At 38.2% G+C, this 24,310-nt stretch overlaps 1 protein-coding gene across 1 annotated transcript in view; it reads left to right on the forward strand.

The window, feature by feature from the left end:
• Positions 1-3,912: 3,912 nt before the first annotated feature.
• The window catches only part of ZNF385B (zinc finger protein 385B), a 485,706-nt gene continuing 465,308 nt past the window's right edge, over positions 3,913-24,310 (forward strand). Inside the window, exon 1 of the mRNA XM_042780392.1 lies at positions 3,913-4,228. Within this exon, the coding sequence (XP_042636326.1) occupies positions 3,913-4,228 (316 nt within the window). The remainder of the gene's footprint in view (positions 4,229-24,310) is intronic.

Consider the following 24,310-nt stretch of genomic DNA (forward strand, 5'->3'; position numbering starts at 1 on the left):
AAACATCTTTCTGGTATTCTTTGCTTTCAGCCAAGACCCATTGACATCAGCAATGACATCCCTTGTTCCGTGTCATCTAAATCCAGCTTGCATTTCTGGAAGTTCTGTCAATATACTACTGCAGCCATTTTTGAATTATCTTCAGGAAAATTTTACTTGCATGTGATATTAATGATATTGTTTGATAATTTCCACATTCTGTGGGCTCACCTTTCTTTGGAATGGGTACAAATATGGATCTCTTCCAGTCAGTTGACCAGGTAGCTTGTCTTCCACATTTCTTGGTGTAGATGAATAAGTGCCTCCAGTGCAATGGGTATTCCATAAATTCCTGCCAATTCCTTCAGTGCAACTTTGACTTCTTCCTTCAATACCATTGGTTCTTATCATATGCCAGCTCCAGAAATGGATAAACATCAACCAATTCTTTTTTGGTACAGTGACTCTGTGTATTACTTCCATCTTTTTTTATTTTTCCTTCATCATTCAGTATTTTGCCCATAGAATCTTTCAGTATTGCAACTTGAGGCTTGAATTTTTTCTTCAGTTCTTTCAGCTTGAGAAATGTTCTTCCTCCACACGTTATAAACCTAGAAAGTATATAATCTCATGCCAAAAGTGGATGTTGAGACTCTTATCTTGCCTTCCTACCACCTCTAGGTCCTTTTCCCAAGACCATTGGAACAAAATATATTCTGGTTATAAGTGGCTGTTAACAAAAGGAGAACTTATTTCCCCCTGAGAGGTGAGGAAATGTGGTGAAGCCAGAACTAGGACTAATAAGTTAATATTTAATAGAAAAATCTCACATACCCCTAATAGCCTGCCCTCTACAGTATGGCCCATGAAGTGGAAGCTTTGGTGGATCATCTTCAAGTGAGACTAACTCTCAAATCAAGCTAAACTATCTGCCATCAGGTCAGTTCCAACTCATGGTGGCCCCACTGGCTTTCCAAGGCTGTAAATCTTCACTGAAGTAAACTGATTCATCTTTCTTCCACAGAGCAGCTGGTGAGTTTGAACCACCAACTTTCGGGTTCACAGCCAAATGCGTTTAACCATTATCACCACCAAAGCTCTTTGAGAGTAACTCTGTTGTTGTTGTTATGTGCCATCGAGTTGGACCCGACTCATAGTGACCCCTCCTTGGGTTTCCAAGGCAGTATCACTATGGAAATAGATTGTCCCATCTTCCTTCTGAGGATTGACTGGGTATAACTCTAGGAGAAGGTAAAACAAGGATGAAAAATTATGAAGGAGGCTTTTGTCTTTAGAGGTCACAGGAGAAACCTAGTATTGCCATTCATTTCATTTTAAAGGGTGCTTTCTTCCTAATTAAAATATGTATATTTAAATAAATCTAAAGTACAAGTATTTCTATGACAAGTGACAGAAAAGTGCAGGTAAGCAAGCTTACTCTGTTATGAGATAATACAACCCAAGGGAGATAATACAAGAAGGAGTCCAAAGTCCTATTTTTAGATTTGAAAACTTAACATGGAACATTATGAAGTATGGTCTGTTTCTGTGAAATACAAAGCAAACTCATTACTGTTGAATTGATTCCAAGTCATTGTAACCTACAGGAGACGGTAGAACTGCTCCATTATGTTACCAAGGCTGTAATCTTTGTGGAAGCAAACTGCCACATCTTCCTTCTGTGGAGTAGCTGGTGGGTTCAAAGCACCGACCTTTCAGTTAGCAGCCCAGCACTTAATCACTATGCCCCCAGGATTCCTCATCTGTGAAATACCATGTGTTAACTGGCAGCATGGGCAAGGCCAGCAACCTGCAAAGAGATAACATTTTCAAAAGTGTCATCAGTCCTTAGCCATGTCAAGGATCTTGGTGGTTTGAGTTGAAATATAACACTTAGATTTCAATGATTCAGTGAGATGGTGCCTGACCTGGTTTTTCAAGGTTAAACATTTTTCGTTTTCTTTATGTTTTATAATGAGTTAGTTGCGTAAGCAGGACACAATATATTAGTGATGAATTCATTATAAACTTAATTCATTATAAATTTACTTATCAATAGGTTCAGTTAACTCTTGTGATGTATTTTAAGAAAGAGCATAAAGAAAGGATTCATTTGGAAAATGTCATGCAACAGAATCCCTTACAATGGTGGGATCAGAGTAAAGTATAGCACAAGACAGATAGATTTTGCCTATCAAAATGAGAAATATTTTAATCACCCTCTGAAGGTTATATTTAGTTTGTGGTAAATGGCAAATATGGTACTTTGTAAAAGAATGTATGGCCTCAAAAAAGGAGATCTTGAAATACTATACATTCTTTATGGCTTTACAGCTCACTTTCTGTGTTATAAACCTTTGACTCTTGAACACCTCGAACATCAACCAGTCTCTGGGTGCTCCTTCCTTTCCATAGACCTCCAAGCCAACATGGATCAATAGAACTGCTCAAAGGCTGGGGTACACGGCATTATGAGCCAATATCCTTTAACCCTCCTGAGTTTTTCCTGTAGGAAGAAATCCGTCACAAGCTGTGATCGTCCGTTTATCTGAATTCTTTATCCCTCATGGCATAGTACTATTCTACCTCAGCCAATTCTTTCTCATGTATGTTCCTTTTCCCTTAATTTTTGCCCAGTCATTCTCTGAGTATTATACTCTCCTTTCCTGTATGTGAGTGTCTTTTCTCTTTATTCTAGTTGAGAACCAAAACTATATCATAATCACATTGATAAGTATGAAAATGTTGGCAATACTGATATTAAATAAAAAGAAAAAAATATATTTTAAAGTGGAACTGAACAAAATAAAAAGCCAAGGCAATCTTTATCATCCAAAGTTCTTGAGAACTGAAGTCCCGTTTTAAATCTTCACTTAGGTTAAAATCCATCACTATGCCCTTTAAGTAAGCTTTTAAAAATCAGCTTTGTTTTGAAGAAAACAAAGTTATACCTTATTCTGTTTTACTCTTTTTCAATTACTGGTTTACTATAGAAATTGTATTTCTGTTATTTTGTATTGCAGATGTTCTGTGTTTCAACTTCATCAGAAATTAAATTGATATTTATGGGTTAATCTGGAAATCTAAAAACCATTTGTCTCACTACTTCCATAAGAAAATATGTTCAAATTCCCATCAGCTGACTTGTAACAAGGCTTTTGGAACACAATTCAATGTAAGTTACAGACATGCTATGTTTTGCCCTTTGTTATTCACTTCCTTTCCAGGTTAGGGCATATGTTTGCATTTGTGCAAGTGTGTGTGTATTGTATATACTTATGTGCATACATATACACATTTTCATGGTTCTGGGTTCATAGCATCATTTATCTTTTCTTTCCTTTTTTCCTTTGCTTCCTTCCTGTTTTTTCCCTCCCTCCCTTCCTCCTTTCCTCCTTTCCTTCCTTCTTTCCTTTCTTCTACAGGAGTTTGAATGACTAGTGTGTGAAAGGTGCATTTCTCAGCCTAAGGAATATCCAGAGACAAGGTCATTTGTACTCTAGTGGGGAGACAAACACAAATTAAACAATTGCTCAGATACATTTGAAATGTACACCCCAATAAGTGGTAGCGAAGGGAGGTCACACAGCACTATGCAAGCATGTGACTGGGATTTCCAGGTCAGAAGGTTCCTTGGAAAGCATGATTCTTCAGGAAGAAATCTATGATGAGGCAGAAGTTAAAAGGGCCAAGGAGCTATGACGTAATGAGAGAAGTGGGGAGGGGAGAGTAGAATGTACTCTAGACAGAGGGAACAGCATGTTCAAAGACCGTATTTGTTCACTTCTTGATGAATTTTTTCAGGAGTGACCACTGCGAAGCTAGGAGAATTTATAGTTTAAACCATATCATGAAAATTAATGGTAATCATACTGGCAAGCAACAAGGCACATATAATTTCACAAGCAGTTTTACTATTTTTGTTTTCTAGGTATGACGTACCCCTTAAGCCCTGACAACCACCTTGAAGATGGAATTATGAATATGGCAACTTTTCTCCAGGGTTTTGAAGAAAAGGGGGTACAGAACGACAGTTTTGAGGACCAGCTGAATAAAGAGAGGAAGAAAATTCTGTTCTCCTTCTGTGAGGTGTGCAACATCCAGCTGAACTCTGAAGCTCAGGCCCAGGTCCACTACAATGGCAAGTCCCACCGCAAGCGAGTCAAGCAGCTGAGTGACGGGCAGCCCCTGCCTCCAGCTCAGGGCTCAGGGCCACTGCTGGCCAGCCCCAACACCAACACCAGCACAGGTAGGAAGGAGGGACTGGGGCTTCCATTGACTTCTGGGAGAAAATGATTCTGCTCTTGCAAATGAAGGATTTAGAGCAAGACTGGTCTTTAGCCTAAAATTACCACCCCAGTATTATTTATTCTTTTCCCTATAGCAAAAGCCAAGAGCTGTTTGTCACTTCTCAGTATATTTATTATTATTATATACATCTCTCTCTCTATATATATATCTATGCATCTGTATTTGTACATGCAAAATTTGTATATTGGACTATATAGGCTTCCTATATCCTCATGGTGTGTGGACCTTTCCTATTGTATTTTGAAATGTGTTTAAAATAGATCAGCGACACGAAATTTTCCCCTCTTTGGAAAACTAAGCTTTCTTTGGTTTTCTTCATCTGCTTTCTATTGGATAATGTACTACTTGATATTATATAAAAAGCTGCAGCTTTATTTATAACATCTCTTCATGCAAGAAGGAACATTAATCTTGTGTGTTAGAGTTGTCATGTTCTTTTATGGAGGTGCCAGGAATGTGTTGGTGGTGTTCTAACAATAGAAACAGGCATTGCCAGAACCAACAATGCTCACCTCTGAGCTCAGGCACCATAATCACATTCACTTGTGTCTCACTTTTTCCTGTGGGCTGGATGGAGGCAGAAGCTTAGGAATTTGGGTACTCTGGCATTTGTCCTGACTTCTAAACAGCCTTTCAGACCCATTACCTTATCCTTGGGCAGCCCCTCCTCCTCCCCCTTGCTGGTCATCTGTTACCTTCACTGTGGCAGAACGAAATAAAATTTACTGTTATTCATGGTGAAGATTTCTGCAAAAATGTGGTCATCCTATCCAGGTTTATGTGGGAGGCCAAAGATAAGTCTCTGTGTAAATGTGGGGGAAGAGCTCCAAATTCCACTCCAGCAAGTGTTGGCCCTGGTAATGAGGCCTCAACGTGAAGTTAGATGACAGAAAAACTGGTTGTTGGTGTTCACTCCGTGCTGTTATGTGGTTCTTGATTTCACAGATTTACTCCATGATCCACATTAAACTTCAGTGAAAAGTGTGTGTATGTGTGTGTGCATGCACTGTAAATAACAAGAGGGATCTTTATATTTTAAAATAAATATAACTACTTTGTATTCAGCATATGTTTTAATTTTTCAAAACTACTTTCTCTCAATCAGTACTTAATGTGCTGTGAAAGAACAGGATGTAGGACACACACTGATAAGAGTGAAGAGTTATTTTTTCAATTTTCCATTTATTTATTATTATTATAATTATTCATAGATGTGTGAATGTGTGTGTATTTACATACTAGAATATAGTTAATGTTAGGTTTAAAACTAACAGTCTGAAATCAGGGAACAAATAATGGCTTGAGTAAAGGTTTGAATTACGTGTATGTAATTATTATGCATTATATCTATGCGTAAATTGTGGTTAACCTGTGACCTCTAATAAATAGTAATAAAAGTAGCTAATATTAATTGAACGTTTCCTATGTGCCATGTTCTAGCCCTAAGCACTCTATGAATTTTCTTTTAATTCTCTCATCAACTATAATTATCCTCAACTTACAGATTAGGATCCGAGATACAGAGAGAGGAAATAGTATTCCGTGTTCATATAGTAGTGTCAGATTGAGAGTTCTAACTTCAAATGATAGTGAAGTCATTGTTGTTCACCACTATTTTCCTACAATGCAATGCAAAACAGATACAATTCAGACCTATGTGTTAAACTTGTGGTCAGTAATAGTTGCTATTATAGCAAACAGTCTCACTTTGGGAAACTAAACTTGTCACCATCAAGTCACTTCTGACTCCTGGAGACCCCATGTGTTACAAGGTAGAAATGAGCTCAATCGGTTTTTCTTGACTGTAATCTTTATGGACGTAGATCACTAGGCCTTTCTTCAGTGGTGTCACTGGTTGAGCTTGAAAGCCAACCTTTGTGTTAGTACTGGATTGCAAACCACTTGCACCACCCAGGGTCTCCAAAACATACAGAGAATAGTACAGTTACATTCTAGAAATAAAACATCATGTAGTATAACACAGTGTATTAACCTATAGTAAAATGGGTAAGAAAATTAGACAGCTTTTCAAGTTGTACATCAGGCCTTGGGCAATTTTCATGTATTTATGATACAGTCAATTATCCATTCTCCGAAGACTTTGAAGTCATCTCTGAAAGTGGTTAGTGTTAATCCTTTCAGTTGAAAAAAACAGGTATAGTAAGGTCTTCTCTTAGGAAATAGAAATTAAGCGTAGATATGTGTATGGACAGGAGCTCTGGTACTATAGTGCCTAAGCCACTTGACTGCTAACCAGAAGGCTGTGGTTCAAACCCACCAGCCACTCCTCAGAAGGAAGGTTGGGCAATCTACTTCCATAGAGATACTGTCTCCGAAACCCGAAGAGGTGTCACTATGAGTCGGGTCTGACTCGATGGCACATAACAACAACATATGTGTGGACAACATAATGATATGACGTTAAATCCCAAATTAGATTTATCCCGAATATTCAGCAATAGGAAGGTTAAACATATTACAGTACACTTAAAAATGAATGATAAACCAAATCTGTTGCTGTGGAGTTGATTCCGACTCATAGTGACCCTGTTGTTGTTGTTGTTGTTATGTGCCGTTGAGTCAGACCCAACTCATAGCGACCCCTCCTTGGGTTTCCGAGGCAGTATCACTGCAGAAGTAGATTGCCCATCTTCCTTCCAAGGGGTGACCCTGTAGAACAGAGGTTTCCAAGTCTTTAATCTTTATGGAAGGATAAAGACTGTCAAATCTTTTTCTTGCAGAGTGGCTAGTAGGTTTAAACCATTGACTTTTGATTAGCAACCAAGTGCTTAACCACTGTACCACCAGTGTTCCTCTAGATGAATGATAGAAACTATAAGTGTTAAAAATGATATTTCTGAAGAATATCTAAATATGAGACAGTCATCCATGATACTACATTAAGCAGAACAGCAGGATATAAAGCAGAATATATCTCAGTGCTGTTCTGTGTGCACATATATATGTACCCATTGATTGACTGTTTATTTATTGTTAACTTTTTATAATGATTTGGGTGAAAGCTTGCAGAGAAAATTGGTTTTCCATTCAACAATTCATACACATTGTGTTTTTTGATATTGATTGCAATCCCTACAATGTAACAGCACTCTTCCCACTGTCTCCTTGTGTTTGCTGTTTCCATTCATCCTTCTTTTCTATCCCTTCCTGCCTTCTGATCTTTATCACTGGGCAAAGGCTGCCCTTTCCATCTCCCGTGTTTGATTGTTCTAAGGAGTGTTTACCTCCCTGGTGTTATTGTTCACTTTGTAGGACTGTCTGCTGTTTGGCTGAAAGTTGACACATGGGGATGTGTTCAATTCTAGGCTTGAAGGGTGACTAAAGGCCACAGTATCTGGGGTTCTACCAGTCTATCAGACCAATAAGCCTGATCTTTTTTTTTTTTTAATCATTTTGAGTTCTGTTCCATATTTTTCTCTCACTCAATCCAAAACTTTCCATTGTGATACCTTTCAGAGCACTCAGTAACCATCTAGTTCTTCTGGTCTCAGAGTCAAGGAGGCTGAAGCTCATGTAGTCCATTAGTCCTTTGGACCATTTGTTTTCATGTGTTTTTTATTTTCTTCCCTCTTCTTGGCTTCAGAAGAAGAGAGACCAATAATTTCATGTCAGATGGCCTCTTACTAGTTTTTAAGACCACAGTCACTACTCACCACAGTAAGGTGTAAAACATTGTCTTTGTGAAGTATTTTATGCCAATTGACTTAGCTGTCTCCAGAGACTGTGGTCACAAGCCACCAAGCCCAGTAACTGGTTACCTCAAGGTGTTTGGTTATGGCTAAGAAATTTTCAAAACTTTTTCTCCTGATTGCTCTACTAAATACATGGATATATTTATAGCACATACAAATACATATATAGAAATAGCCTCTGCCAAATCTATATATAATTGCAAGTGTAGTCCCAATTCCCCTATCCATGCCTTTTCAGCTTGCTTGTCTGCCTATGTATACACTTGTAGATTATTGTTTATTTCTGATGTTGCAGGATTGTATATGTAATAGAATTTCTCTTTGTATCTGTTCCTTCCGTGTACCTCTCCATGTTTTCCTTTGCCTTAGTTATATTATGCTGATTTTCCCTTTATTGTATATTGCCTTTCCCTTCACCCAAATTAATATGTGTCAATTATCTAGTTAGTAATTTTCCTTCTCCTCCCTTCCCATCTCTAGTAACCATCAAAGAATGTTTTGTTCTGTGTGTAAACGTTTCCCAGACTTTATAATAGTGAACACCTACAGTAATTTTCCTATTGTGATTGACTTATTTCTCTCAGCGTAATATCCTCCAGGTTCATTCACAATATGAGGTGTTTCATAGATTATTCATTATTCTTAAAGTTGCATAGTATTCCATTGTGTGTATGTACCTTACTTTATTTATCCATTCATCTGCTGATGGGCACTTAGGTTGTGTCTTATGCTGGGTTCTCTAGAGAAGCAAAACCAGTAAAGCTTATATATGTGTGTATATATATATGTGTGCGTGCGTGTGTGTGTATATGTGTGTGTGTGTGTGTGTATATATATATATATATATAGAGAGAGAGAGAGAGAGAAATTTATCTTAGAAAAATGGCTCAGACTTATAGAGGCTGGCAAGTCTCAAAATTGGCAGGCAGTATAACAGGTTGCTGACTTTGGCAGATGATGAATCCAAGATCAGCAGGCTCACAGGACAGTTGCAGGCAGCACAACAGGATCCAGATCTACAGAAGGTTCCCAGATTTTCCCAGGATGTCCGTTTATATATTGGAAGCAGGCCACACCCCTGATGAAACTCCCTTTCAGTTGATTGACTGCTTAAAGCATATACATCAGATCTCATCATGGGAACAACCACATCACAACTACTTAAACCATTCAGAATCATGGTCTAGTCAAGTTGACATACAACTCTAACTATCACAGGTTGTTTCCATCTCTTTGCTATTGTGAACAGTTCTGTGTGTATATTTATTCATGTGCCAGTTCTCACTTCATTAGGATATATGCCTTGTAGTACAATATCTGGATCAAATGGTATTTCTATTTCCAACATTTTAAGAAGCACCAAACCATTATCCACAGTGGTTATACCATTTTACAGTCCCACCAGCTGTGTATGAGAGTTCTAATCTCTTTTCACCAACAATTTGTTGTTTTCTGTCTTACTGAACTTTGCTATTATTACAGCTGCAAACATCCATTAACAATCAAAACATGGAATGTATGAAGAATGAATCTAAGAAAATTGGAAGTTGTCAAAAATGAAATAGAACACATAAAAATCTATATTCTAGGCATAGTGAGCTGAAATGGACTGGTTTTGGGCATTTTTGAATCAGACAACCATATGATCTACTATGCTGGGAATGACAAATTGAAAAGGAATGGTATGACATTCACTGTCACAAAGAATGTTTCAAGATCTATCCTAAAGTATAATGCTGTCAGTGATAGGATAGCGTCCATATGCCTACAAGGAAGATCAGTTAATACTACTATTATTCCTAATTACACACCAACCACCAAAGCCAAAGATGAGGAAATTGAAGATTTTCACTAACTTCTGCAGTCTGAAATTGCTCAAATATACCATCAAGATGTGTTGATCATCACTGGTGATTGGAATGCAAAAGTTGGAAATAAGGAAGAATCACCAGTAGTTGGAAAATATGGCCTTAGTGAGAGAAATAACACTGGAGAGTACATGATAGGATTTTGTAAGACCAATGACTTATCAATTGGAAATATCTCTTTCTAACAACACAAATGGTGGCTGTACATGTGGACATCACCAGATGGACTACACAGGAATCAGATTGACTACATCTGTGGAAAGAGGCAATGGAGAAGCTCAGTATCTTCAGCCAAAACAAGGCCAGGAGCTGACTGTGGAACAGACCATCAAGAATAGATTTGAGACATTGAACACAAGTTAGTGAAAACCAGAGGAATTGTGGAATAACATCAAGAACTTCATCCAGGAAGAAAGCAAAAAGTCATTAAAAAGACAGGAAAGGAGGTAAAGACCAAAATGGATGTCAGAAGAGACTCTGAAACAAGTCCTTGAATGGAGAGTAGCTAAAGAAAATGGAAGAAACGACACAATAAGAGAGCCGAACAGAAGATTTCAAAGAGCAGCTCGAGAAGACAGTCAATTATATAATGAAATGTGAAAAGACCTGGAGTTAGAAAACCAAAAGGGAAGAACATGCTCAGCATTTCTCAAGCTGAAAGAATGGAAGTAAAAAATTCAAGCCTCAAGTTGTAATATTGAAAGATTCTATGGGCAATATATTGAATGATGCAGGAAACATCTATGGGCAAAATATTGAATGATGCAGGAAACATCAAAAGAAGATGGAATGAATACACAGTCACTGTACCAAAAAAAATTGGTCGATGTTCATCCATTTTAGGACATGCCATATGATCAAGAACCAATGGTATTGAAGGAAGAAGTCAAAGCTGCACTGAAGGAATTGGCAAAAAACAAGGCTCCAGGAATAGCTGGAATACCCATTAAGATGTTTCAACAAATGGATGCTGCACCGGAGGCACTTACTTGTTTTGGTTACCTAGTGCCACTCTGAAAAGAATATACCACAAATGGAATGGCTTTAACAAACAGCAGTTTATTCTTTTAAAATTTTGGAGGCTTTAAGTCTGGAGTTCAAAGTGCCAGGCTCTAGGGGCTCTGTGAAAGCCCCTCAACCTTGGGCTTCAGCTCTGCCTCTTGCTCCTGGCCCACTGAAGCTAGAGGCATCTCTTCACTCAGATAGCTGCTGGCTGCTGAAACTGACAAGCCCAAGGTTGACAAGTAAAAAGGCACAGTCCCAGTATTACCAAACCAAATGGCAGGCCATTAAATTCAAGTCCATGGAAAGTCCCAAGGTTGGCAGAGCATGGCAGGCTGCTGAACAGTGACATGGCTACATGCAGGGTTCAAGCATGCCATAAGCTAGAGACCATTCACCAAGGCTTCTCCTTGTATATAGAAAACAGACCACATCCCTAAGGCATCTACTCAGCTGCTCACAGTAGATTCCACCATGGAGTGGATTACCAGTCTCATCATGGGGAATACTACATCCAGCTGCCCAGCGACTCAACCAGGCTCAGCCAAATTGACACACAAACTTAACTCCCACATCACGTATTTCATTTCCAAATATTTTTTTGCAATCTATGGATTCTGTTTTCACTTTTAGAGAAGTCTTTTGATGCACATAAATATTTAATTTTTAGGAGGTCCTAGTCACCTAGTTTAAAGAGCTCTGGTGGCATAGTGCTTAAAGCATTTGGCTGCTAACCAGAAGTAGGGGTTCAAACCTACCAGTCACTCTGCAGAAGGAAGACTGGGCAATCTACTTCCATAAAGATTTACCACCTCAGAAACCCAAAGGGAGTGGCTATGAGTCAGATTCAACTCCATGGCAGTGAGTTTGCTTTCTTTAGTTTTGAGTTACCTAGTTTATCTTCTGCTGTTTATGCATTTTGGGTATGTCTATAATCTATTTATGTCATGAATAAGGGCCCCTAAGTTTGCCCTATATTTCTTTGATGATCTTTATAATTTTAGGTTTTATATTTAGGTCTTTTATCCATCTTGAGTTATTCTGTGTGTATGGTGTGAGGTATGGATCTTCTTTCATTTTTTTGCAAATAGATAACCAGTTTCGCAAGCACCATTTGTTAAAGAGACTATCTCTTCCCATTTAGCAGATTTAGGCATTTTGCCAAAGATCAGCTGTCCATAGGTGGAGAGATTTACTTCCTTGTTCTCTATTCTATTCCACTGGGCTACATGTCTGTCATTGTGTCAGTACCAGACTGTTTTGACTACCATAGCTGTATAGTAGGTTTTGAGATTGGAGGTGTAGGCTCCTTATATTGTTCTTTTTTGATAATGCTTTGCTTCTGCAAGGTCTCTTTCCTTTCCAAATAAAGATAGTGATTAATTCTTTCATTTCTTTAAAAAATATTAATGGAATCTGGATAGGGATTGCATTATATCTATAAATCATTTTGGATTGTATTGACATTTTCACAGTGTTAAGTCCTCATATCCATGAGCATGGTATGTTCTTCCATTTATGTAGGTCTCTTTTGGTTTCTTGCAATAGTGTTTTGTAGTTTTCTTTGTACAAATATTTTATATCTTTGATTAGGTTTATTCCTAAATATTTTAATTTTGGGGTAGCTAGGAGCTCTGGTAGCATAGTGCCTAAGGCACTTGACTGCTAACCAGATGGCTGGCGGTTCAAACCTACCAGCCACTCCTCGGAAGGAAGGTTGGGCAAGCTACTTCCGTAGTGATACTGTCTTGGAAACCCAAGGAGAGGTCGCTATGAGTTGGGTCCGACTCGATGGCAAATAACAACAAAAACAACAATGGTAAATGATACTGTTTTCTTTATTTCCTTTTCAGATTTCTCTCTGTTAGTGTAGATAAATTTGATTTTTGTATGTTGATCTTGTACCCTGCCACTTTACTGAATCTTTCAATTATTCTAGTAGTTTTCTTTCTGAGTCTCTGGGATTTTCTCTGTATAGGATCATATCATCTACAATTAGGGATAATTTTATTTCTTTACCAATGTAGATGATTTTTATTTCCCCTTCATAACATATTGCTCTGGTGAGGACTTACAATACAACATTGAGTAGCAGTGGTTGACAGAAGGTATCCTTGTCTGATTCTCATTCACAGGGGGAATGCTTTCAGTCTCTCTATTGGGGATCACGATTGTCCATTGGTTTTATGTTTATGCTCTTAATTATGTTACGAAATTCCCTCTATTCCTATTTTGCTGGGAGTGTTTATGAGAAATGTGTGTTAGCTTTTATCAAATGCCTTTTCAGTATCGATTGATTTTGTATTTATGTAATAGATTACATTGATTGTTTTCCTAATGAACGATTCTTCTATATCTGTTATGAATCCCACTTGGTCATGGTGTGTGTGTGTGTGTGTGTGTGTGTATATATATATATATATATATATATATAAAATGTTGTTGCATTCTGTTGGCTAGGATTTTGTTGAGAACATTTTCATCTATGATTATTAGAGATATCAGTCTATACTTTTCTTTTTCAGAAGTACATTTGCCTGGCTTTGAAATCAATTATGTTTGCTTCATAGAATGAATTTGGGAGTATTCCATCCTTTTCTGTTTTCTGGAATAGTTTGAGTAGAATTGGTATCAGTTCTTCTTTGAATATTTAGTAGACTTTACCCATGAAGCTGTGTGGGCCAGGACTTTTTGTAGTTGTTTTGGGGAGGGTTTTTTTTTTTTTTTTTAAATGGTCTGGTCAATTTTTTTCTTTTGTGATTAGTCTGTTCAAATTTTTCTACTTCAGTCTGCTATGTTAGGTATGTCCTGTGTTACTAGAAATTTGTCCATTTCTTCTGGTTTTTTCAAATGTATTGGGAGTACTGTTTTCCTAGTATTCCATTATTATCATTTTATATCTGTTTGTTCTGTTGTGGCATTGCCCATGTTATATGTTATTCAAGTTATTTGCATCTTCTCTTTGTTAAATTTACCAGTGGTTTGTCGGTTCTGTTAATCTTTTTTGGAGAACCAACTTCTAGTTGTGCTATTGTTCTTCAGTTTTCTAGATCACTTATTTCTGCTATAATCTTCATTATTACCTTTCTTCTTGTCATTGTAGGCTTTTTTTGCTGCTCTTTTTGTAATTGTTGGAGTTGTTGTATTTGGGTGTTGATTTTGATTTCTTCTTTTTTTTTTTATGTGTGTTTTTATTGCTATAAATTTTCCTCTGAGTACTTCTTTTGTTGTATCCCAATCGTTTTGGTATATTCTCATTTGATTTTAGGAATTTTAAAAAATTTCACTTACGTCTTCTATTATCCAATAATTTTTAAACAGGATGTTATTTAGTTTCCATGTATGTGGTATTTCTCTCCTGATCTGCCTATTACTGATTCCTAATTTATAGTATTGGGCTCTCAGAAGATAATTTATATCATTTTGATGTTTTTAAATTTATTGAGGCTTCCTTTGTGGTCTGACATATGGTCTGCTCTGGAGAATATTCTATGTGCACTGAAAAAGAATATGTATTATGTTTCTGTTGCATGAGTTTTCTGTACATATATCTATGAGGTCAAGATGTTTGACCGTAACATTTATTTTTGATTTTTTTATTTGTTGAATTTCTTGCTAGTTTGTTCTGTCCTTGATCAAAATTGGTGTGTTAAGGTCTCCTACTATTATGGAGTTGTCTTTTTCGCTTTTCAATTATTTTAATGTTTATTTGTGTATCTGGGGGCTCTTTCATTGGGTGTATAGGTATTTATTATAGTTATATCCTCTTGCTAGATTGACCCTTTTATCATTATATAATGCCCTTGCTTTTCTCTTATGCTGGTTTTAGCCTGAAGACTATTTTATCAGAAATTAATACTGACATTCCTTCTCCTTTTTGGTTGCCATTTGGTTTATTCCCCACCCCCCATCCTTTAATTTTTCCTTGGAAGGAAGATTGGGCAATCTACTTCTGTAGAGATACTGCCTTGGAAATCCAAGGAGGGGTCGCTATGAGTTGAATCAACTCAATGATAGTTAGGTTTTTTTTTTTTTAATCCTTTAATTTTTAGTTAATTTTTATCTTTATGTCTATGGTAAGTCTCTTATAGGGAGCGTATTGATGGGTCCTGTTTTTGTATCCATTCTGCCACTCTTTTTCTCTTGACTGGTTCATTTAATCCATTTGCATTTAGTGTAATTTTGGATAAGTTTGAATTTACTACTGTCATTGTTTTCTGTTTTTTATTTTGGTGCTGATAATTTCTTTGTTCCATATATTTTTCTGTGCTGAATTCATTTTGTTACTAGATTTTCTTTTCATTATCTTCTTGGCTATTGATCTTGTGTTTACTAAGTCCTTATGATTTTCTTTCTTAATTTGTTTAGAAGGTTTATTAATGTTCTTTGTACTTATCTTCATAAATGAAAAAGTCTGTTCTATCTTGATATCATCTTGAATGCCTCTCTATTTGGAAGTTCTGTAATTACAGTATTTATTTTCTCTTTTTGCTTTGTAGTTGTCATCATTTACAGACTAACATCTCTGGTTACCTATTTCCAGTCTTTTAGGTTTATTTTATTTTTGAGAATTATTTTTTCTGGGTTAGTTCCTTGGTGATGTCTTTATGTGTCTTAGTCTTGGATTGTTGTCTAAAATTGTTGGTTCTCTTAAGAAGAGTCTAAAAGACTTGCTGTAGCATTTCTTGTAAGGGTGGTCTAGATATTACAGATTCCCTTAATTTCTGTTTTTCTGGAAATGTCCTAACTTATATGTCAGTGGGTTGTCTTCTACTTTGTTGATTCATTCTTCTGTTGTTTCAGTTCTACTCTTTTTTCTTCCTAATGTGTTATCAATCTCTGAAATTTTTGCAGGGCAGCTTTCCTGGATATATAATTCTTCATTGGCAATGTTTTTTCTTTGGGGTTTTACATATGTCATTACATTGCCTTCTTGGCTGCATGGTTTCTGTGAAAAAATCAGAGCTTAGTCTTATTGGTTATCCTTTGTAGGTGACTTTCCACTTTTCCTGAGCCACTTTCAAGATTTTTCTTGGTCTTTGGTTTTGGAAAATTTGTTTATGATATGTCTTGCTGATTTTATTTTGGAATCTATCCTATATGGTGTTTGTTGAAATTCTTGGATGAACATCTTTTCATCTTTCATGATATATTAGCGAAGTATTCTGCTAGCAAATCTTTGACAATTCTCTCTGTATTTTTTGTTGCCTCTTCCTGTTCTGAAATTCCGTTCGCACTTAAATTTTTCTTCTTGGTAGTGTCCCATACAACTATTAAGCTTTCTTCATATTTCTTCATTCTTTTTTCTGATTTTTCCTCATTGTCAATGGGTTGGTTGTCTTCTACTTTGTTGATTCATTCTTCTGTTGTTTCATTTCTACTCTTTTGTCTTTCCAATGTGTTAGCTATCTCTGAAATTTTAGAGTTAATCTTCTGGATTTCTAATTGTTCTTTCTGTATTGTTTCTAATTGTCTATTTATTTTGTCATTTTTCTCCTATTTTGTTTTCCTGAATTCTTCTAAGATATTGTCTGTATTTTCCTTGATTTTGTTTGTGATTTCCTTGATCTCTTGGATGGCTCTATATCTTTTGAATTCTTTACCAGACATTTCTATTAACTGTTCTTTCTCAAGGAGGTTTCCTGCTTATTTGTTTTGGTAACTTGCTTGAGCCATCTTGCCCTGTGTCTTTGCTGGATTCAAAGTTGTCTGCTGTCTGTGAGACATATTGGTGGCATTGTGAGAAACCACCTCAGAAACCCAAGGAGGGGTCGCTATGAGTCAAATCTACTCAATAGCAGTGAGTTTGGTTTTGGTTTATGTGTTGGCATGTTTCACCTTCATTTTTTGTTTTGCTTTATTTTGTTGTACCTGAGTTATCAGAGTATGTGTGCTACTTTGCTAGTTTGGCAGCACTGGGGTGTTCCTCACCTATGTCTGGGTAGTTGGAGTAACTGGTAGGAGTGTGGGCTTGGATATTTATTTGCTGGTCATGAAGAGCAGATGTTGTCCACTATCTGTCATTTGATCCAATGGTGTTGGAACAAGTGGGACAATCATCTGTTGGGTGGGGAAGTAGGTGATATGTGTGGTTAACTCATGAGGAAACCAACCACTCCTAGGAAGGAAGGTTGGGCAATCTACTTCCGTAGTGATACTACCTCAGAAACCCAAGGAGGGGTCGCTATGAGTTGGGTCCGACTTGATGGCACATAACAACAACAACAAGTGAGGAAACAGTGTCTGCCTCCTGCTGGATGGGACAGAGAAGAAAGAAAAAAGAGAAAGAAATAAAAGGGGATGTGGAAAAAAGGATAAAAATTAAGGAAGAACAAGAAGAGGGAAAAAAGTAAACAAATGAAAAGGAAGAATTAGTGGGAAAAAGAAAACATAGAAGAAAAAATATAAAGTAGAAAGAAAGAGGGAAAAAAAAGAAGAGGTGGTTCAGCAGCAGTCACCTGTGCCTGTAAGTCAGTGGACAGATGGCACATTATCCACTGGGACACATGCTGTTGCTGGCCACAGTGACAGTGGTGGCTATCATGAGATCTGCATGGGTGCATTCCCCCAGAGGTGGCAGGGGCCTGGTGCATGTTCTAGGTGTGTGCATGTCCCTGAGTGTGGAGGCTGCAGGCACCTGGTCCATGGTCTGCACATGCATGCACCCCCAAATGTGGAAACAAAAGGCAGGCAGTCCACCCATGCTTCCACCCCTTACTGCAGAGGTGACAGTCACTTGATGCATGGTCTGCATGTGTGTGTTACTGAACTACAAAGGCATCAGGAGTCAGGTGTGCAGTCCTCATTTGTAAGTGCTCAACAACAGGCAGTGAACATTGATGTGTGGTCTGTGCGTGTACACACTCCAAGATTGGAGGCTGCAGGCATGTGGTCTGTGAGAGCATGTCCTGTCAAGCACACAGGTGCCAGGCAGGTGAAGAGCAATCCACAGCCTCACATCATGGCCTGCTGGGGATGCAATATGGCAAGTGGCCACTGGGGAGGGGACGTGGAGGCAGTCTGAACAAACCACCTGGGTAAAAGATGGTAAGAGGAGTGTCACTTGGAACTGGGAAGGTGGGGGTGAGGGATGGCTACCCCTGGTCACTGGGAAGGTGTGGAGAGGAAAGTCAGAGAAACATTTCCTCAGTTTCCTTTCACTTCTTGGTGTGTGCAGTTGATTATCCAGTTCTTGCCCTGACTCATTTGAAGCAAGGGGGCCGTCTGGAGACTAGCATCTCTACCTACCATCTCACAGACTTTCCTACCCACATGGCCTAAACCCAAACGAGTAGGGCCCACTACTGATAAGTAGTTTCATATCCATGTACTGACTCCTCCCCACTCTGCAGTTCCCTATGGCACTGGAATTCTTGCCCACTCCCCTACAGTTTCCTCTCTTAGATCTAGCTTTTATTCTGCTCATCTTGCTTCACTCTGGATTTGTTTACAATGTTTCTCTGTCTTAATGAGGATTCGATGAAGTTGGCTTCTGTGTCTCAAAATGGCCATGCTGTATCTGACTCCCACTCTGTCTCACTCCTTGATCACTGTTTTCATTCAGTTTATTTTTCCAATTGGTGTTTAATCCAATTCTTTATCCTTTCATTTGGTGCTTAGAGTTCCAGGATTATCATCTGTATCTGTTTTACTTGGTTTCTTGAGTTTTTGTTATAGAGGAACTGAGTGGAGTGTGTCACCAGGACACCGTCTTGTCTCCTCCCCTGTATCTACTGTTTAGTCTCAACTCAATGAGGAGCAGACCTGACATGGTTTTATTTTTCCAATAATTTTTCTCAGCTTGATTTATCAAACTTCTGTTTCCTACTGAGTAGCAGCTCCCTTAACACCCTTTCAGGCCATAACTTCTCACTTTTGTAATTCAGGAGTCTTTTTGGTTTAGAAGATTCAGTTCTATGTATATAATTAACTATCTCATAGCTGAATTAGGAGTTGGCTACACAAACTCTGGAGCTGAGAGTTGGAGATGGGGTACAATCTGTTCTTACTCTACCCCTCCTCAGCCTTACCTAGCTTCAGCGCAGGTTGTGGTGAACCATGGAGGGATAGAGAGGTGGAAGTTTTCTTGATTGTCAGCTGTGGCAAGGTTTCAGTGCTATTCCTGATTGTGGATTGTTATTCTGACTGTTTCTGTGGGTCACAGTTGATCCTAACAGACCTTGAGGATGAAGGGCTCCCTCCAAGTGTTCCCTTAGATATTAGGGTCCCTTGTTAAATTTAGCTGTATCTTCCAGCTTACCTCCAACTTGTAGCAAAAGATTCTATTCCTCAGCACTGTGTGCCTCTTTCTGCCAAACTGTGGCAGTCCTGGAAAAATTGCATCTTCTATTCTTATCTGTGTACCAACTCTTAGGACGTGTCAGTACACTTAACAGCCATCTGACATCTCTCAGGCAGGTGAAGGTGGAGAAGAGTAGGAGGTCTTCCCTCTACATTTCTCTTCCTGTTCAGGTAGTTCAGGCAGTTGGCAGGTCCAGGACAAAGAGGCGCCCAATCAAAAAACAAAATGCCAATATCCTCTTTCTGCTTATTCCTTAGCTTTAAAGAAGAAAATCGTAGTCTATATCCTCCCCAAAGGGGAAAAATTTGCTAAGGCAGTGCCTGGATTATGAATGAGTGCAGTTCCTAAGTCTGCCTTTAGTTTATGCATAAGTCAGAACAGTTAGGTCCAGTTCATATCTAATGTCAGTCAAATGTTTGTCATAGAATATAGTATACTTTTCTGTGGAGAAAACTCATTAAAGAAACAATTCCAAATATGCTAAAACATATAATAATCTTTGATATAATAATATAGTAATAATAGTGTTTTGATGCACATCATAAAGTAGCATTTGGTTGTTATTATAAACCATTGTATGCATGTACCTCAAATTTTTAATGTAATAGCCTTTATGAGGGTTAATTCATAACTGCAGGTTGTATGTAAGTCAGTCGTTCATAACCTGGGGACTGCCTGTAGTAAAGATATCCTTTCCATGAAATGTTAAGAATGTAACTTTTCCCCCTTCAGTTTTTCTCTTATAGTAATTAGACTGATGGGGGTAGAGTGGGTTTTTTATAGTGGTGGTTGATCTATATTTCTGAATAAAACCTACTCTTAAAAAGCTCAATGGAGACATGACTAACCTCTAATCATTGGTAGTTCTTCCTCTGATCTTGGAATTGAGGGTGTTTACAGAGCATTTATATCTTAGCTTCTGGAAAAATTGGATTTTTAGCCTGTTCCTAAAATTACTCTGCTCTGTGTGTGTGTGTAAATTTATGAATGTATTTTTTTTTTTTTTTTCCTGAGAGAGGCAATTCAGATGACTAACAGAAAAATTCTTTTCCAAGCCCTATCACCTGACAAAATACTGTAAGAATTCTCTGGCCTGCAGAAGTGAGAATAACAGGGGGAACAAAGAGAGCTTAGATTACTTGGTCTGCATTAGAAGAAGCTCTACTCCTTCTCTCATCCAGTCCCAAGGCTTGGTGGAAAAAACACCACAGACCTCTCTAGGGTCTGGACATAGTAGTTCTGTGCTTTCATCTCACATAGTATCCACAAAGATAGTAAGACTCTGATGTTCCTGGTCCCAGAAATGATGGACAGATGGGCCTGCGGCAGTATTGTGATTTTAGTGAGCACACAGGCTGCTGAGTGAGCCTGGGAAATACAAAGGCACACTTCGAGGATCCTGGAAACATTTTCTACAAATTAATTGAAGGCAGTAACAAGACAGTGTTTCCTGTGTGCAGTGAATGATGCAATGATTGACCTAAAGATCCCTCAGAATTGGGAAGAAGGGAGCATCTCACAATGCATGCATGAGCTAGTAGCCAAATGCCAAACAAAAATGATGTCTCAGCAGATGTTTGGGTGTAGAAATGACAATCAGGCCATAAATCTATCTATGCCATGGTACCACACAAGCACATATGCGTCCTCTGAAACCCCCAATCTAGATACAAATGTGGGGGAAGAGACACTCTAAAAGACCTGAAATGAAGTTTCCATCACAGTGTACGATGGGGTTTGTACTAGAAGTTAAGTTCAGCTATAAAAGCCATTTTCAGAAGTAACTTTTAAGGGGTGGCCCCAAAGCAGAGCTGGGCACCAGGTGGTGGGGGCTTTTGGAAGCAGCTTTAAGGGCTGGCCTTAAAGGAAGTGGTGCTGGGGGCTTTTGGAAGTGTCCTTAAGGGGCAGCCTGGAAGGGAAGCTGGGCACCAGGGGGTTTGAAGTGGCTTTAAGGAATGCCAGAAAGTGAGCAGAGTGGTTTGGAACAACTAAGGGAGACGAACTTGTCTATCAGTTTGTCATCCTATGGTGGTTTATGTATTGCTATGATGCTGGAGCCTATGCCACAGGTGCTGCAAATGCCAGCAGGGTTACCCATGGTGGACAGGTTTCAGCAGAGCTTCCAGACTAGGACAGACTCGGAAGCAGGAAGAGCCTATCCACTTCTCAAAGAATTGGCCAATGAAAACCTTAAGAATAGCTGTGAAACACTGTCTGATATATTATTGGAAAACTTTATGAATAGCCCTGAAACATTGTCTGATATAATGCTGGAAGATGAGCCCCTGATGTCAGAAGGCACTCAAAATATGACTGAGGAAGAGTTGCCTACTCAGAGTAGAGCTGACATTAATGATGTGGAGAGAGTAAGGCTTTCTGGACCTCCATTTGCTGATGTGCCATGACTCAACATGAGAAGAAACAGGTGTAAATGTGCATTAGTAATCAGAACATGGAATGTGTGAAGTATGAATCTAGGAAAATTGGAATTTGTCAAAAATGAAATGGAATGCATAAAGATTGATATCCTCAGCATTATTGAGCTGAAATGGACTGGATTTGGCCATTCTGAATCAGACAAACATATGATCTACTATACCAGTAATGACAGATTGAAGAGCAATGGTGTGGCATTAATCATCACAAAGAATATTTCAAGATCTGTCCTGAAGGACAATGCTGTCAGTGATAGGATAATATCAATACGCCTGCAAGGAAGACCAGTTAGTACTACTATTATTGAAATATGCCCACCAACCACCAAAACCAAAGATGAGGAAATCGAACCAATTTCTGTGGTCTGAAATTGACTGAACATGAAATCAAGATATGCTGATTATCACTGGTGTTTAGAATGCAAAAGTTGGAAACAAAGAAGAATCACTGGTAGTTGGAAAATAAGGCCTTGGTGATAGAAACAATGCTGGAGATCACGTGATAGAATTTTGCAAGATCAATGACTTATTCATTGAAAATACCTTTTTACAAGAACACAGATGGTGGCTATACACACAGACTTAGCTAGATGGAGCACACAGGAATATTGACTACATCTGTGGAAAGAGGCAATGGAGAAGTTCGTTATCTTCAACCAAAACAAGGCCAGGATCTGATTGTGGACCAGACCATCAGCTGCTCATAGGCAAGTTCAACTTGAAGTTAAAGACAATTAAAATATGTCCATGAGAGCCAAAATATGACCTTGATTACATCCCTCCTGAATTTAGAGAACATCTAAAGAATAGGTTTGATGCATTGAACACCAATAATTGAAAACCAGAGGAATTGTGGGGTGACATCAAGAGCATCATCCATGAAGAAAGCAAGCGCTCATTGAAAAAACAGGAAAGGAAGAAAAGACCAAAATGGATGTCAGAAGAGACTCTGAAATTTGCTCTTGAGCAGAGAGTAGCTAAAGCAAAGGGAAGAAATGACAAGATAAAAGAGCTGAACAGATTTCAAAGAACAGCTTGAGAAGACAAATTCAATAATTATAATGAAATATGCAAAGACCTTGAGTTAGAAAATCAAAAGGGAAGGACATGATCAGCATTCCTCAAGTTGAAAGAACTGAAGAAAAAAAATTTAAGCCTCAAGTTGCAATATTGAAAGATTCTACGGGCAAAATATTGAATGATGCAGGAAACATCAAAAGAAAATGGAAAGAATACACAAAGTCACTGTACCAAAAAGAATTCGTTGATGTTCATCCATTTCAGGAGGTGGCATTTGATCAAGTACCAATAGTATTGAAAGAAGTCAAGGCTACACTGAAGAAATTGGTGAAAAATGTGGCTCCAGGAATTGACATAATACCCACTGAGATGTTTCAACAAAAGTATGCTGTGCTGGAGGCACTCACTTGTCTATGCCAAGAGATTTGGAAGACAGCTACCTGGCCAACTGGCTGGAAGAGATCCATATTTGTACCCATTCCCAAGAAAGGTGATCCCACAGAATGTGGAAATTATCAAACAATATCATTAATATCACATGCAAGTAAAATCTTACTGAAGATAATTCAAAAGTGGTTACAGCAGTATATTGACAGAGAACTTCCAGAAATGCAAGCTGAATTCAGAAGAGGACATGGAATGAGGAATATCATTGCTGATTTTAGATAGATCTTGGCTGAAAGCAAAGAATACCAGAAAGATGTATACTTATGTTTTATTGAGTATGCAGAAGCATTCAATTGTGTGGATCATAACAAATTATGGATAGCATTAAGAAGAATGGGAATTCCAGAACACTTAATTATGCTCATGAGGAACCTGTACATGGACCAGAAGGCTGTTGTTCAAACAGAACAAGGGGATACTACATGGTTTAAAATCAAGAAGGGAATGCATTAGGGTTGTATCCTTTCACCATAGTTATTCAATTTGTAGGTTGAGCAAATAATCCAAGAAGCTGGATTATATCAAGAAGAACATGGCATCAGTATTCAAGGAAGACTCCTTAACAACCTGCGATATGCAGAAGACACAACTTTCCTTGCTGAAAGTGAGGATGATTTGAAGCACTTGCTGATGAAGATTGAAGACTATATATAGTCTGCAGTATGGATTACTCTTCAATATAAAGAAAACACAAATCCTCAGAACTGGACTAATAAGCAGCATCATAATAAACAGAAAAGATTGAAGTTATCAAAGATTTCATATTACTTCGTTCTACAATCAATGCCAATGGAAGCAGCAGTGAAGATACCAGATGATGTATTGCATTGGGCAAATCTGCTGCAAAAGACCTCTTTCAAATGATGAAGAACAAAGATGTCTCCTTGAAGACTAAGGTGCACGTAACCCAATCCAGGGTGTTTTCAATTGCCTCTTATGCATGTGAGAGCTGAACAATGAATAAGGAAGACCAAAGAAGAGATGATGCTTTTGAGTTGTTGTGCTGGTGAAGAATGCTGGGAGTACCATAGACTGCTAAAAGAACTAACAAATCTGTCCTGGATGAAGTGCAACTGGAATGCTCCTTGGAAGCACGAATGGCCAAATCTCACCTACTTTGCTCATGTTGTCAGAAGGAACCATTCTCTGGAGAATGATATATGCTTGGTAAAGTGGAGGATCAACCAGAAAGGGGAAGTCCCTCAATGGAGATGGATTGACATAGTGTCTGCA

Source organism: Orycteropus afer, unplaced genomic scaffold (genome assembly GCF_000298275.1).
Source record: "Orycteropus afer afer isolate SDZICR_OR568_19922 unplaced genomic scaffold, OryAfe1.0 scaffold00001, whole genome shotgun sequence".
Taxonomy (NCBI): Eukaryota; Metazoa; Chordata; class Mammalia; order Tubulidentata; family Orycteropodidae; genus Orycteropus; species Orycteropus afer.